The following is a 16827-nucleotide window of genomic DNA, read 5'->3' on the forward strand; positions in this document are numbered from 1 at the left end:
TCCAACCCTTTCATACCACATACAGGTCATGTTTTGTGGATGGTTTTTCTCTGATCTAAACCACCATTTGATTTTGTTTAATTTTTTTTCTTTCTTTCTTTAATTATCATGTAAAGGTGCCTGTAAGAACAACATCTAGATCGCCGGTGTTGTCACGAAGAGATTCCCCACTGCAGGCCAGTGTGCAACAGAATAATCAGTCTGGGCAAAGGAATTCCACAAGGTGTGCCAGATGATGGTCTATTCTTGATTTATGCTTTTTTTGGTTATTTTATTTTAGATGCGGCTTGGTGCTTTTTACAGAATAGTTAGGGTGGGTTTGTAAACTTTGTCACATTAAATATATTTGACTTGGCACACCACTTGCCTAAATGAGATGCAGATTTAAATATGTAAGATGATCAGTGATTGGTTCGGTAGGCAAAATAACCTTTTTATCCATTTTGAAAATGTGGGAGCTGTAAAACTGATTTGTTTTTGTACGGGTTAAAAGCCTGACTTTACTTATACAGTTGAGATGAAAACAAATTGCGTGTGAAGTACTGTATAATGTATGAATGCATGTGCTTGGGGATGCTGTTCAAGCACTGTATATAAACACTTATATAGCGGTCTTGTAATAAGACATACTGGCACTGCTCATGCAGATAATATTAGCTGTTTGCATAGTTTAGCATTTCTCGGCTGCAATAATTACTCATTTTCCTTAACGGAAATAGTTAATGTTTCAAATCGATAAGTTTACTGCACCATTACAATATATATTTTTTTGTCTTCCTATAATTTAATTGGCTTCATTTTGGGAGAGGAATTAAGAAATTATTTTTGTTTTCCAATAATCTTAAAGCCAAAGGGTTGAAATGCTTCACTTTTTGTATATTGGAAATGTAAAATATTATATAATAAAGATTTTTTTTTTTGCCCTGTTCAGAAAATTAGCCTGTTCTAATAGTTTGCGTTCAATCTTAATTTTAGTATTTAGGATTAAAATAAAATTACAAATAAGGTTTTTAAATGTGACGAGAATTACATATCTCGTATATGGTTACTGTACCTTCTGATGATATCTAATGAATTTGTTCCTTTGCTTCTCATCAGCAATATTGAGCCTAGGCTGCTTTGGGAGAGGGTAGAGAAGCTGGTGCCCAGACCAGGCAGTGGCAGCTCTTCGGGATCAAGTAACTCCGGTTCCCAGGCAGGATCTCATCCAGGATCACAGAGTGGATCTGGAGAACGCTTCCGTGTGAGATGTAAGTAAGGTCTCCATGTTTGCATTGCTTGCTATGTTTGTGTTAGTTTTGTGTCCTCAAACCTATACCATATATAGGGCAGAATGTAATACTGTGTTGTATATTAGTTTATACACATTAGGGACAGAATGTAATGCTGCCTGAGTTTGGCGGCAGTGGGGGATGCAGTTACTTACAAAGCAAAAAACATGCCTTGTAAGGGACTGCCCCTTTAAAAAAGTTTGAGTTCGTCCGGCATCCTGCACTGCCGCCAAACTCTGGCCGCATTACATTCCTCCTCTAATGTGTATAAACTAATATACAACACAAAGGAAGAGACACACAGTAATTCCCTACCAACAATACCGTTTCCACTATCCAAAGGATTCTTCTTTTCCAAATCAAGTGCTGCTGTATGTGAATGCCGTGCTAAAAGTACTTGTGTTTAACAATCTGTTGCTGATTTGAATTGGCAACCATTAATGGACTATACAAGTGGGTCCCACAGTTTATTTAATCATGGCACCATAGTGTATCAGCATTTTTCCAAGGTACCTCTAGTCCAAAAGTATGTGATTATTACATTTAATTGGTAAACATAGTTGTGGTTCTAATTGTCCATGCATCTTTTGATTTACAGCCACCAGCGTTGGTTTTGCCTATCATTTGGCCATTCATAATTTGATTTGGTCCTGAACCACAAACCCAAGGAACCTCTGCAAGTTTGGGAACCTCTGGACTTTACTATCTTAAATATATATACATTTGTGTGTGCCCTTTTCTAGTGTACTTTTTCTGGTAAAAAAAGAGCTCTACCCAGACAAAAGCTGGGTACACCTTAGATATGTACCCAACACAACTTTGCCGGTGGGGGAGCCGGCATCAGCAAGTGCATACACACTTGCTGATGGCGGGGGCCATTCTGCATTCGTCAGAATGGCCCTTGCTGGCGATTTCCCCCAATTGAGCTACATGCAGGCCCGATTGAGGATTTAGCTGACAAAGTGCATGAGCTTGCATAGTCAGCGACTTACCCAATGGATGATTTAAACATTTTGTTGTTCTGACCTGTTGGAACCAGCAAAATCATTAAAAACTAAAACTCTTCAATGATCTGATTTGCAAACTTACTGGATTCTTTAATTTCCTCATCCGCTTGTAGAGGTTGTACTACATGCTTCAATTCCCACTTGTTTCAAACCTGTTTAATATATATATTTTTTTATACATATGTGGCTGTGTAACTAACGTAGAATTTTCTTAAATATTAGCATCCTCAAAATCTGAAGGATCCCCTTCTCAGCGTCCCGAGAATACAGCTAAAAAACATGATGAAAAGAAAGACACTGGAAGACCTAGCAAGCCTGCTGTAAGCCTACTCTTAATTTCTCTTACCCACAATATACTTTTTTTTTTTAATAGAATGCAGATTTCTGTTTGGCTTCTACACTCTACTGCTCCCATTGTGTACACTGTTGGTCAGCTCCTGTCTTTAGATTAGGGTTCGACAAATTTCTTTGAAATCTAGGAGCCCAGGAGGAAATTGTAGGAGCCAGACAAACTAAAAAATAGGGTCAGTGTGCGCCAAAATTGACACCGTAATGGCCATTATGATCGTCACACACCCATTACATATTATACCACATGCCATAATGTCTTTTACACATTATGCAACACACCGTAATACCTATTACACAACACGCCATAATGCCACACATTATGCCACGCTCGTTGCCATGGGCTACCACTGGCACTCCTTATTGGCTCCCAAACTGAAAACGCTTAATAAATAAATATACGAAAAAAAAAATATGTGTGTGTGTGTGTGTGTGTGTGTGTGTGTGTGTGTGTGTGTGTATTCGTGTACTTATTTATTAAGGGGGCACAAAACTCCATCCCATTCACCTGAGACCCTCCCTCCCCATTCCCAACCCACTGCATAGCATCCATTAAAAAAAAAACAATACTCCCATCCTATATTAAATCTCTTACTGGGAGTTGGCTGTCGCGACCCAGGCTGAGCTGTGGCAGGCTCAACACGACTGTTCTAATCACTATATGCGCGCGGGTGCGCGGTGACATCACCCGTGCACCAGCCGCAATGCATCACTGGGACCGCTGCAGGCGGATAGAAAAGTGGACCGTCTAAACTCCTGAAACTAGCAGTGCGGTGCTGCTAGTTTCAGGAGTTTAGACGGTCCACTTTTCTATCTTTTGCGATCCGGAGATGGACCGCGGTCCGCCAGTTGCCGATCCCTGATTTAGACTGTTGTGCTGTCATCTCTAGCAATATGTTTGCCTTTGCTTTCATGTAACATCATTTGCCTCAGGCAGCAGGGTATTGCGTGTTATTTAGTGCAGTGCAGCATGTATTAATGTTTTACTGCTGATTGTTAATGCCTGCTGGTACTTTAAGAGCTAGGAGAAGGGATGTTTTAGACTAGAGAGGGCAGCATATGATTTATTAGAAAGCAATTTAAAGGTGAGCGTGTGCCAGCTATAGAACATCCTTGGAAACCATGAACGAGCAATGTATTGCATCAACAATAACCAGGTTTCATTATTATTTATCTACACTCCCTACTTAGTAATAGCCTTTTCTATTTTTAACAATCTAATTTGCTTGTGCTTTTCTTTCCTTAGAAACATTTTAAAAATACATATAATTGGAATTTCATTATTTATTGCTCTATGCATATATTTGGGTAACTTTATTTAATCGACTTTCTCTTTTATAAATGTTTATAAACTTTTTTTTTTTCCCCATTTTCCTTTTTGAATCCACTTTTTGTGGGTGTGGATGCACTTTACTGTCTAATGGAACTCATCCAGGGAGAAGTGGTAAGTACAATACATTGCTCTGTGAAATTGCCAAAATAAGAACAAAAATTTGTTTCCATTAAAAACCTTGTCCTGTTGGGAATATTACCTGAAATAATAAATTACATTTATACCAGTAAGCCTATGCCATCCCAAAGTTATACTTAATGCCTATACACACAGGGAGATTTTGAGCTGAAAGTGGCTCAGTTTTGTAGTTTGAGCTGCTTTTAGCTCAAAAGTGCACTCCCGCATCATCACTGGCGGTGGGCACTCCTCTGCTGGTATTGCCAGCAGATGAGCGATGGGGTGGACTGCTTTCCATATTGTCCTGCTATGGAAGGTCGTCCACCCCTGGAAAAATTGCTCAGAAGAGCAAGAATCTCTCAGTGAGTAATTTTCAGCGCAGCGATTTTTCCCCATGATCGTTCTCCATACACACTGGGCAAAATTGCCCAGTGTGTTTGGACCTTTAGTGTTGAATCCAATTAGATGGCAGTTGCTGTTACCCATGGGGTGGCAAAATGTTTGTGGTGAGATCATGCTGCCATAAAGTACAACTGTTGCAGCACTGACTTGCAGGTGCAATTAATTCACACCCAAATTGATTGACCCCTTAGTTTTTAAGTGCTGTTGGCTTTTTTTTTTTTTTTTACATAACATATAGTTGCAAGAAAAAGTATGTGAATCCTTTGTACTTACCTGGATTTTTGCATAAATTGGACAAAAATTGTGTTCTGACCTTCATCTAAGTCAGTGGTTCTCAACCGTTTCCAGCCTACCGCCCCCTTTTGGTTAATGGCCAGTTGTCCGGTGCCCCCTAACTACATTTCGTACCCCCCATTCCCGCTCACAAGGTGGGACGTTTTTGTTAGCTGACATGTCAACCACTATTTTGATCACTCAGACCTAATGGCGTCAAAAAATTGTATTCACAGGAGACAACCTTTCATTTTCAACCTCTTTAAAACATATAAATAAGTAAAAGAGCAGAACAGTCATTCCAAATCACGAATAATCACAGTATAATTGTCAAAAGGGTAAAATATTTGTAACGCTTTACCAAAGGTACTTTGTACCTACAACGCGTATAGCATGGACGTGTCGGTATTGTTAAGGGCTGCCTTGAGCTTGATGAGTGGACGCAATTTTTTCAATATCTGGTTAGTTGCAGTCGTAGGTCGCCCTTTTCACATATTTGGAGCTTTTTCATTGCTTTTGTCAGGAGCTGCTGCACAACACTGAAACCCCTTTCAACTAAGTATGTGGAAGGAAATGCTAGAATCAACATCTTTACTTCTTGCCAGAGGATAGAATAAGATTCCTTTACTTTCGCCCAAAAGGATTCATAACCATGCTGAAGGAAACTGGATTGGGCTTCACAGTCATGTTTCAAGTTAATCAACTGCTCCTGCAGTCTAGGATGGAGTTCTGTCCCGTAAAATGTCCACTTTCCCCTTTAGTTTCACTGCCCCCCTGGAAATCAAGAACACCCTCCAGGGGCACTACTGCCCAGGTTGAGACTCACTGAAGTCACAACAATAGACAATCACAGTCTGCTTAAACTAATACCACACAAACAATTACATGTCCTCATGTTTTTTTGAACACAACATGTAAACCAGGGGTCTTCAACCCGTGGCCCGCGGGCCACGAGTGGCCCGCCGAGTTGTTTTTACTGGCCCACCAGTTAATGCCGTTTAAATAATTTTAAAAAAAGCTGTTAAAAAAAAACCTTCCGCGCTAGTCCCTTAGCAGTAGGACGCGGCGGAGGTGGATGTGCTGGCTGGGGCGGGCGGGACTGTGTGTAGACATGCCCATTGTGTATTTCCTGACGCCGGCGCCGCACACCTGTCCTGCCCGTGCCCTTTCAGAGAAGACAGCTGGGAGTGACAACCGCCGCCAGCCTCTGATGCCGCGCACCCTGCCACCAGCCTCACCAGCACACCCGTCCCTGCCTGCTCCTTTCAAGTGAAGACAGCCGCCGCTGCCAGCAGCAGCCCTCTGCCAGGGACACTAAGATTAAGGCAGGTATCTTAGGGAAGGGTGAAGCCGGCTCGCTAACGCAGTGCTGACTAGGGGGGTGGGCTCTCTGCAATGTTTTCTTTGCTGACTATGGGGGGGGGGAGAGGTGAGCTGGCTGCCTTTTGCAATGTTGTGCTGGACATGGGGTGGGGGGCTGGCTGTTCTGAAATGTGGTGCTGACTATGGGGGAGGTGGGGCTGGCAGTGCAATGTGGCCCTGTGTATGGGTAGGGTGCTGACTATGGGGGAGGGGGGGCTGGCAGTGCAATGTGGTGCTGACTAAGGGAGGGCTGGCATGCTGTCCAATGTGCCGACTATGGAGGGCAATACTAGGGCATTTTGTGAGGGACACTACTGGTGGCATTTTATGAAGGACACTACTGGTGGCATTTTATGAGAGACACTATTGGTGGCATTTTATGAGGGACACTACTGGTGGCATTTTGTGAGAGGCACTGCTGGGGGCATCATATGCATAAGCAGGAGTATTGGGGGCCTTATAGTGCAAGGTGAAATGGGCATCATGGTGTGAGGCATAATGTGCAATGGGCATCATGGTGTGAGGCATAATGTGCAATCGGCATCATGGTGTGGCATAATGTGCAATGGGCATCACGGTGTGTGGCATAATGTGTAATGGGCATCATGGTGTGTGGCATAATGTGTAATGGGCATCATGGTGTAATGGGCCTTCATGTTTATATGTCACTGTGTGGCCTTTAGACAGCCATCTTAAGCGTGGAAGGACAACAACCATTCCTGCGGTAACCAATGTCTGGTCATGCAGGTTGCAAAAGTGAGGTGTCAGGTAATTGTTTTCCTGCTAGTTCACACTCTTATAATTAGCCCACGCCCCTTATAATTAGACCACACCCCTTTTGGGGGTATTTCTTCAATACCAAATTATTTATGGGGGGCTGCATTTTTATTCTGTTCGCACTGGGACCCTAATTGTTTAGAAATAGCCCTGGTGCTGACTATATATTGGGGGCAGGGTTTATGTGTATGGGCAGCTGTGCCAACTATCTATGCGAGGGCTGTGCTGTCTATCTATTAAGAGCTGTGCTAAATACCACAGTAGAACTTAGTGGCCCTCGGGCTTCGTTGAATTTTTTAATGTGGCCCACACAGTGGTGTAGCATGAAGCCATGGCACCCGGAGCAAGCTCATGTCACAGCGCCCACCCCCCCCCCTCCCCTCCATATTTTCATGCGTGGTGCTGGCGCCCAGGAGCAAACGCCATATGTATGTGTGTAATATATATATATAGAAGCTGAGATGAACCGGGACTCTCCTGCGGTAGTGATGGTGCCCGGGTGTCCACACGATGATTACTCCAGAAGGTAATGTGTGTCATGCCAGGGTCTTTTTCAAAGAACGTGCCAACGTTTCAATGCTGCAGGGGGCATTTTCCTCAAGGCGCACTACACATGAACAAACATGTAACAAACAGCCGCTGGGGAGCGGTAAGCGGTAATGCATTTATACTTACCGTACATTCCTGCAGAGTCATGGCTGGCATGAGCATGGATACGGCAGCCGGGGACGCATCCTAATTGTTGCAGGGAGTGACCATGGCAACGAGTCAGGTTACCGGGCACTCCTGACTAGCAGAAATTACGTCAGTGGACGGGAACGCAGCCGTACGCGGAAGTGGAGACCGAGCCACACTCGGCTGCCGGCCATGACTCTGCAGGAATGTAAGTATAAATGCATTACTGCTCACCAGCGGCTGTTTGTAACATGCTTGTTCATGTGTAGTGCGCCTTGAGGAAAATGCCCCCTGCGGCATTGAAACGTTGGCACAGCCGCACATGATGTATGCTTCTTGAATAAAATCGCTTTTTGAAAAAGACCCTGGAGTGACACACATTACCTTCTTGAGTATATATATATATATATATCACACACACACATATTTATAATACATATAATACAGAGGAATGATCTGTCTAACCCTCCCCCTGCAAGCTATCCCTCCCTAACTGCTAGTACATAACCCTAATGCCCCACTGTCTAATCCCTAACCCCCCTCTTTTAAGTTACTAAACCCCCTCTCCCCACTGCCTAGATCCAAGATCATATTAGACACATACACAACACACCAGACATACACACAAGACACGCAGCATGATGCATACATAACACACATACACAGCACACATATATGATACACACAGCATATATACATACATAACACACATACACACAACATACATACATACACAGCACACATATATGATACACACAGCATATATACATACATAACACACATACACACAACATACATACAGCACATACACAGCACACATATATGATACACACAGCATATATACATACATAGCTTACAAATATGCATACACAAACAACATAAACAAAACGCATACCAGCAGATGAGGACAGGATGAGATCTGTAGCTGCTGCTCAGTACTGTAGCTCTGTCTCTAGTCTGCTGTGTCACCCGGAAATGAATCACTGAGGAGCAGCAGCTGTTCTCTCACAGTGAATGTAGTATGTGCCGCGGAGGTGTCCCCAGGTGTCTCCTTCTCTTGGGGGTGGGGGGCTTGGGGTGAGTACCAGCTGGGCTCCCCCTTAATCCATGTCTGGAAGGCAGCTACAGCCAGTGTTATAATAGACACTGCGCTAGAGCTGGCTTTCATCGCAGCTCACCAACAGGGGAAGTCAGTAAGCTCAGCCCGGCTACTGCCTGTCACTGCTCTGCATCAGGTGGTTTGGTAAAGGAAGCCACCTGATGCGGAAGCTCTGACAGCTGTACACAGGCAGTAGCCGGGCTGAGTTTGGATGATGTGTGTAAGCTGCGATGAAAGCCAGCGCTAGTTCAGTGTCTAGTATAACACTGACTGGCTGCGCTGGGTTAAATTTAAGGAAGGACGGAATGGGGCTGTCAGGGGGCTGCAGGCAGCCACAACATGAATTGAAACCCCCAGTGTGCGCCACTGCGAGGTGCCGCCGCCCGGAGCACAAGCTCCGCCGGCTCCACCTTAGCTACGCCTCTGGGCCCACACTGCCTTAAAGGTTGAAGACCCCTGATGTAAACATTCACAGTGCAGGCTGGACAAAGTATGTGAACCCTAGGGTAATGACCACTTCAAGTGCTAAATGGATTCAGGAGTTAAGCTGGCCATACATCAGAAAGATCGATCTTAAGATCGATTGCGCTCATGATTGTGTACAATTTCCCTTGAAATCCCCGGCAGTCCTTGGTGGTTTTTGGACACACAATCTACACACAATCCATCTTACAATCAGTCATACAATCCATCTGCTGTATGATTGTGTATGCAAGATGTGCACACAATCTGCATACAATCCATCATACAATCAGTCATACAATCCATCTGATGATTGATTGTATGATTTGTGTACACAAGATGTGCACACAATCTGCATACAATCCATCTTACAATCAATTGAGATTGTATGATTGGGTACAATATCTTTCTGATGTATGGCCACCTTTAGCCAACCTGGAGTCCAATCAATGAGACGAGATTGCGCTTGTTGGTTAAAGCTGCCCTGCCCAATTAAAAACACACACCAGTTTTGTGTTTGCTACTCTGATGCACAAAAGAGCTCCAGGAGACCTATGATTAAGAATTGTTGACTTGCATAAAGCTGAAAAGGGTTACAAAAGTATCTCTAAAAGCCTTTGTTAATCAGTCCACGGTAAGAGAAATTGTCTATAAATGTAGAAAGTACAGCACTGTTGCTACTCTCACTAGGAGTAGCTGTCCTGTAAAGATGACTGCAAGAGCACAGTGCAGAATGCTCAATGAGGTGAAGCAGAGTGCTGCTAAAGACTTACAGAAGTCTCTGGCACATGCTAACATCTGTTGATGAATCTACGATAAGTAAAACACTAAAGAAGAATGGAGTTCATGGGAGGACACCATGGAGGAAGCCTCTGATGTCCACAAAAAACAATGCTGCACATTTGAAGTTCGCAAAAGAGTACCTGGAAGTTCCACAGCACTACTGGCAAAATATTCTGTGGACAGATGAAACCAAAGTTGTTTTGGAAGGAACACACAGCACTATGTATGGAGAAAAAAAGGCACAGCACAACAACATCAAAACCTCATCCCAACTGTGAAGTATGGTGGGGAGGCATCATGGTTTGGGGCTGCTTTGCTGCCTCATGGCCTGGACAGATTGCTAGCATCAACAGAAAAATGAATTCCCAAGTTTATCAAGATGTTTTACTTAAGGCCACCAATTGAAGCTCAAAATAATATGGGTAATGCCACAGGACAACAACCCAAAGCGCAGAAGTAGAAAAACAGAATGGCTTTAACAGAAGAAAATACGCCTTCTGGAGTGGCCCAGTCAGAGTCCTGAACTCAACCCAATTAAGATGCTGTGGCATGACCTCAAGAGAGCAATTCACACCAGACATCCCCAAAAACTAAAACTGTTTTGTAAAGAGGAATGGTCCAAAATTCCTCCTGACCATTGTGCAGGCCTGATATCCAAATATAGGAAACGTTTGGTTTGAGGTTATTGCTGCCAAAGAAGGGACAACCAGTTAATAAATCCAAAGGGTTCACATACTTTGTCCACCCTGCACCGTGAATGTTTACATGGTGTGTTCAATAAAAACATGAGAACATATAACTGTTTGTGTGGTTTTAGTTTAAGCAGACTGTTTGTCTATTGTTGTGACTTGATATCAGGGATGGAGAACCTTCGGCCCTCCAGCTGTTGTTTGATCTACACATCCCAGCATGCCCTGCAACAGATTTAGCATGGGCAAATATGAAAACTGAAGTAGGGCATGCTGGGATGTTTACTTCAACAACAGCTGGAGGGCCGAAGGTTCCCCATTCCTGACTTAAATGGAGATCAGAACAAAAGGGTTTACATACCTTTTCTTGCAACTGCAGATATAAATAATTAGATCCAGTGATTTGGTTTTTACGACACTGTTTTTGCCCCTTTTATAACAAGGACCTGACTGCTTTGGCAAAGGAACTTCGTGCTGTAGAAGATGTGCGACCTCTGCATAAAGTTACAGACTATTCTTCATCCAGTGACGAGTCTGGGACCACAGATGAGGAGGATGATGACATTGAACAGGAAGGAGGAGATGAGTCAGCCTCAGGCCCTGAGGATGCCAGAGCAATGTATGCTTGTTGGTTGCCTTTTTCTAACAGTGGTTTCAGGACATTAAAACTGATTTTAAAATAGTACTGTATTTTTATTTCCCCGTGTTTAATGTACAGGTCCTCACTTAATTTGAGTAATGGTGAAACAGAGTCTGTAAAAACAATGATTGTCCATGATGATGTTGAAAGTGAACCTGCCATGACCCCTTCCAAAGAAGGCACTTTAATCGTCCGACAGGTATGACTATTCTTGAGTAACTACTACATAACTGAATCATCCATTCATGCTCTCCATTCTCCTGCATCATGTCTGTTATGTTGTAGCAGTTAGCCTCCATTGCTTATGGCGAGTACTTTTTGTTTCCCTGCATGTGCAGTATGTAGATGGAGCCCATTCATTTCCTGCATGTTTTGCACAGACACTTTATACTAACCTTCTAATAACCCAATGGTTTTCTGAACCAGAAGATTGTGCAGAGCTCAATCAATTAAGATGACATTAAGCAAAGACCACACAATAGTGATTTGCCCCTTACCTATTTTCAAAACAGTCTTAATCTAGTCCTCCTGAAGTGTTTCCGTAAGACACTAACCTTTTAATTGGCGCCTAAACTGTGTGACACGATATTTAGCTTTTGCTTCAGAAAATGCAAAGTTTGTAAACGAAACTCATAACTTCATGCTTAGTGGATGAGAATCTTGGTCAAGGGTAGTCTCCCAATGGCTGCTTAAATGCCACGTTTGTGTAACAGGTTTTTAAATTAGCATTAAATATATATGTGGGTATTTTTATACCCTGATATTTTTTAGCTAAAATACACAAGACAATAAAAGCTTTGGCTTCTAAAACCCTTCACCTTTTTTCTGCCTCCTCGAGACATGAAGTTACTTGGCAGCCATGACTGCCCCACCCCTTATTAGTAATTGATTTGTAGTCCAACATTTAGAATTTGAACAAGCACTTGAACAAGACAAGTGTGCCTGTTTTTTCTACAGAGTACAGTTGACAAAAAGCGTGCCATTCAACTTGAGAGCAATGGCTTTGCCGGGCGTATTCACCTCTTGCCAGATCTCTTACAGCAAAGCCATTCCTCCTCCACCACTTCTTCCCCATCCTCAAGTCAACCGACACCCACCATGTCCCCACAGACACCCCAGGACAAGTTAACTGCTAATGAGGTATGTCTGACACTAGCTGTCTTATTAATTCGGAAACATCATTCCCACAGGGGATGGTAGCACAAAATCTGGTCACATGCTTCCCGAAGAACACTACTCTTGATTGTTAGCCCATACAGAACTAAACCTCACCACTCTATCATTGCACTATCATTTGCATGTTTTTATTGTCCAATACACATGGTACGTTAAAGGATCATAAATTAAACCACAGTGGAAGTGTTATCCATCTCTATTGTTTAATACTACTTCTCAGTGTTTCCGTTGGTCTCAGCTGTCACTTGATTCATATGTCTTTCACATTGGTGTCATCAAAAATATAAGCAAATTACAATACACGAATGTTGTTTATTAGGTCGACAATGTCTAGGTCAGTGGTAGTCCTCCAGTCCACGAGAGCTACCAACAGTTCACGTTTTCTAGATCACAAAGCTGGGGCACCGGTGCACTCATTACTGACTGACACATTATAAATGAACTACAGCTGAAGTTAATTACTTCACTTATGATTCTGTGAGGAGAACTGGAAAACATTAACTGTTGGTAGCTCTCGTGGACTGGAGTTGGCTACCCCTGTCTAGGACGATCACTATTGCTCGACAGGTAATAGACATGGTCTAGGGCAGTTCTCAACCTCGGTCCTCAGGGACCCCCAACGGTGCACGTTTTCCAGGTCACCTCACAGATACACAGGTGGCACATTTTAAAAGATCACAGGTGGAGCTAATTATTTCATCTGTGATTTTGTGAGGAGACCTGCAAAACGTGCACTGTTGGGGGTCCCTGAGGACCAAGGTTGAGAACCACTGGTCTAGGGCCTTGATGGCTAACCTTGACACTCAAGTTTGTTTTTAAACTACACATCCCAGCATGCTCTGCTTCAGATTTGCTATTTTGGCCATGCTAAATCTGATGCAGAGCATGCTGGGATGTGTAGTTCAACAATAGCTGGAGTGTCAAGGTTAGCCATCAAGGATCTAGGCCAACATTGACAAAAGGTCAACCTGGAAAGGGTTGACAAAGGGGTTTCATGTTTTTTCAGGGTCTGTTTTGTCATGGACAACCTATAAGTGAGAACGGGCACAGTGCCTCGCTGCGCTTGGCACACAATTATATTCTCCCTCTATGCCCACTTGGATTTCGAAGTAAGAACAAATAATCAAAAAAAAAAAAACGCATGAAAAACGTCTTGTTAAACTTTTCATGTGTCGACCATAGTATGTTGGCCTTTTGCTTGTGTTGACATTTTGTCAATGTTGACCTATTGCATGTCGCCCTTTTTCACATGCTGACCTATTGCCAGTTGACCAAGAGTGGTAGCCCTATTGACTATCAACCTATCAACAGGAACCACCATACACAGCCTATAGTACAGTCATGATGTAAGATGAATAGGGGCCATATTTGTTTTTAGAATGCCTGCTGAATCTACCCACATATGAAATCCCTTTATAAATTCTAATAAAGTATAGAGAAGAATTGCCAGCAAAGAGTCACCAAGTAGGCTGAAAGCTAGCAGTTAGGATAAATATTTTTACTTTATTTGATGTGTTCCCATTTTCTTCCAGATTGAACAATATTGTATGGTGCATAAAATATACACATGCAGTGTAAGCATAGAATAGGCTGGTTACTGAGGCATACGGTGTTGTGAGGATAACTTAGTAGAGTGCAAGAAGTCATGTGCCCTGTCCTGAGTGTTATCATCCAATAATTTTACCAGTTTCTTTGGCAGTGGATTTTATTGAATCATAAAGGGGCATATAAGTCACAACATTGCTGTTCATAGATTGGTATCATACCGGTATCTTACTGCAATAGCTGCGATATGTAGACTATAGGCACATTTTTTTTTTTTTTTTAGGCATCTTTCATTCACTTTTTTATTATTTTGTTGAGACCTATGTGTCCTTGTCTCAGAATGTAAACTTTCCTGTTCTCAATGTTTTGCATTCTCTAAGGCTGGACACAGACAGAAATACTGTCTTCTACGCATTCTTTTAAATATGTGTTAGGCAGATGTAACTTCTGTGCTCTGTATGTGTATATTTCGTATTTAGCTGCTTACATGTTGTACAGTAAGTGTCCCATTCATATTGCTTCAGGTTCTGTTAAGCATCCACTTTTTCTACCATTTTGCTTCAGTCTTTCATATTAGCTTTCAGTTTGCATTATGCACCGTGTACAGCACCTTCCTGTTCCTCCTATATATCAAGCTTCACCTATATATAAGCTTCACCTATAGAACCAGAATACACAGAGAAAGGAATTAACTGCACCCAGTGCCTGGGTCTGTAAAGTGCATTGTGCCATATTGTTGTCTTGATTGACACACACAAGCACTGTTCCAGTACTTTGTCATTTTAAAGTGTTCTTGAAAAACCTATGTGTGTTTTTACAGACACACCTTCTTTTTATATAAAACCAGCAGATGCGCAACTTTACCATATTGATAAAATTTCCACCTTTCCTGGTAAATCCGCATGCATTGCCATGGGACCGTTCCCTCTCCATTAGTATATCACATTATAATTAATCCTTGTGCACTACAAGGATATAATGGAGTGGAAAATCCCTATATCCCTGCGGTTTTCACATTCTCTTAATTATATGTAAGTGAACATTTTCTTCATAGATATTTACAGTTATAAATGTAATCCATAATTAGTCACTTTAGCGACTGCCAAAAATAAAATTCAATTTTTCTTTTTTCATCCTACGGACTTCTTAACAGAGCGATCATGTAACCAACATGCCCCCATCATTGTTTCATAATGTTATAATGTTTGATGATATATTTCAGGAAATCATTTCCTGGTACATTTTGTTTTTGTGATTCCTTTTGTTCTTCCTCGTAGACCCAGTCAGCAAGTAACACTCTCCAAAAACACAAATCTTCCTCTTCATTTACACCTTTCATTGACCCTCGTTTACTGCAGATTTCCCCATCTAGTGGATCAACTGTCACATCAGTGGGTAAGTATTGTCATGCTGACAGTTATTTATTTATTTTTTTGTGTCTTTTACATAAAACAGTTGAGTTAATTATGTTGATTAATAATAGATGCTATCCTAGTCACAGCATAAACTTCGTTTTAGCATTATTTGTAGTGTGAATTTAGCATGTGTTTTGTGCTCCAGGCTAACAGCAACCCTGCTTCTAACAAGCTTTGCATTGTTGGATTTAGCAAACATATACAATAGGCAGGAAAATGCCTTCAAAATGATTGTGTCTGTCACAGCATCTGAGGCTAAATGATCCATACTCTGAGTAAGGTGAAAGCCATACTAGTCTCATTAGTTTCAGCATACTTCAGATATGGTTTAAGAAAATGTACTATTATGAGTTGAGTGTTTAGTGATCATTTATGTGTTGCAATTGCAAATGTGGTTCTGTTGAAAATGAAATGATAAATATGAACTTAACCTTCATTTCTACGTTCTGTGCAATGCTGGCCATTTTATTCAGTAAAGGTTTGATTCCTCACTGCATGCAGAGCTTAGCCCACTCTTTCTTATCCCAGGGATACAGATAGGATATCCAGCATGCTCTACCTGTGGGTCACAAGTCTGACTGCTATATGGCCATAGTCCGTGAATATAATATGTATACCCACTCCCCTTGTCCAGATATCAGTATTTGTTAAGATTGCGTTGTTGTGTTAATGATGTGTATGTGTTACCCAAACCCAGTAGTGTTGTCTGCTCCCCCACCCTGCTTGCTGTGTGCAGTGTACAGATAGATAAGAACTAAGACTGAAATATTGCTGATAATCTTGTCAATAAACATATGATTCCTTATATCTTTCAGGTACTTACATGCGCACACTGGAAGCTAACCTTAAAAATACTAATTTTATTTTAGTGGGATTTTCCAGTGAAGCACTGAGGCCAGATGCTATGAGGCAGGATCCTACAAGGAAAGGATCAGTTGTTAATGTAAATCCCACAAATACAAGGCCACAGAGCGATACACCGGAGATTCGCAAATATAAGAAGAGATTTAATTCTGAGATATTATGTGCAGCACTGTGGGGTGAGTTGTCCGACCAAATTGTTATCGTTTTAACATTGGGATGGGAGATGGGGAAGAATACCTGTGCACCAGCACCACTCAACTTATATATATCAACAGTCAAAAGAGAAGATCGTGATGTATCTACAATAGATAAACACGTAAGTGCCTTGGCACTAATGAGTAATGTGGAGGTGCTCACCTGAGAGTAATTGGGAGTATAAACACTTGTGCCCCCAAACAGAGTGCTTTTCTTTCTTCTATTTATTCACCTTGTTATTGTCCAAATAAATCTTATTGTCAAAGATTATTCATAATAATCTGCATTTTGCATATTTTCTTTTCCTAAATCAGGCATGTCCAAAATGTGGCCCTCAGCTGCTGTGAAACTACACATCCCAGCATGCCCTGCCATAGTTTTAGCATTACCTAAT

At 42.0% G+C, this 16827-nt stretch overlaps 1 protein-coding gene across 4 annotated transcripts in view; it reads left to right on the forward strand.

Annotated features, from left to right (window-relative positions):
* The window catches only part of MAP4K4 (mitogen-activated protein kinase kinase kinase kinase 4), a 177680-nt gene that overhangs the window by 149330 nt on the left and 11523 nt on the right, over positions 1 to 16827 (forward strand). For 2 of the 4 annotated variants that reach the window (XM_083174380.1, XM_083174382.1), the window contains 9 exons: positions 117 to 223; positions 1099 to 1250; positions 2501 to 2598; positions 4062 to 4070; positions 11042 to 11217; positions 11317 to 11437; positions 12196 to 12378; positions 15237 to 15354; positions 16244 to 16414. In XM_083174380.1, coding sequence (XP_083030506.1) covers positions 117 to 223; positions 1099 to 1250; positions 2501 to 2598; positions 4062 to 4070; positions 11042 to 11217; positions 11317 to 11437; positions 12196 to 12378; positions 15237 to 15354; positions 16244 to 16414 — 1135 coding nt within the window. The remainder of the gene's footprint in view (positions 1 to 116; positions 224 to 1098; positions 1251 to 2500; positions 2599 to 4061; positions 4071 to 11041; positions 11218 to 11316; positions 11438 to 12195; positions 12379 to 15236; positions 15355 to 16243; positions 16415 to 16827) is intronic. The other 2 variants (XM_083174381.1, XM_083174383.1) reach the window with 1 other exon arrangement.

The sequence above is a fragment of the Crinia signifera genome, chromosome 2 (genome assembly GCF_055691185.1).
Source record: "Crinia signifera chromosome 2, ASM5569118v1, whole genome shotgun sequence".
NCBI lineage: Eukaryota > Metazoa > Chordata > Amphibia > Anura > Myobatrachidae > Crinia > Crinia signifera.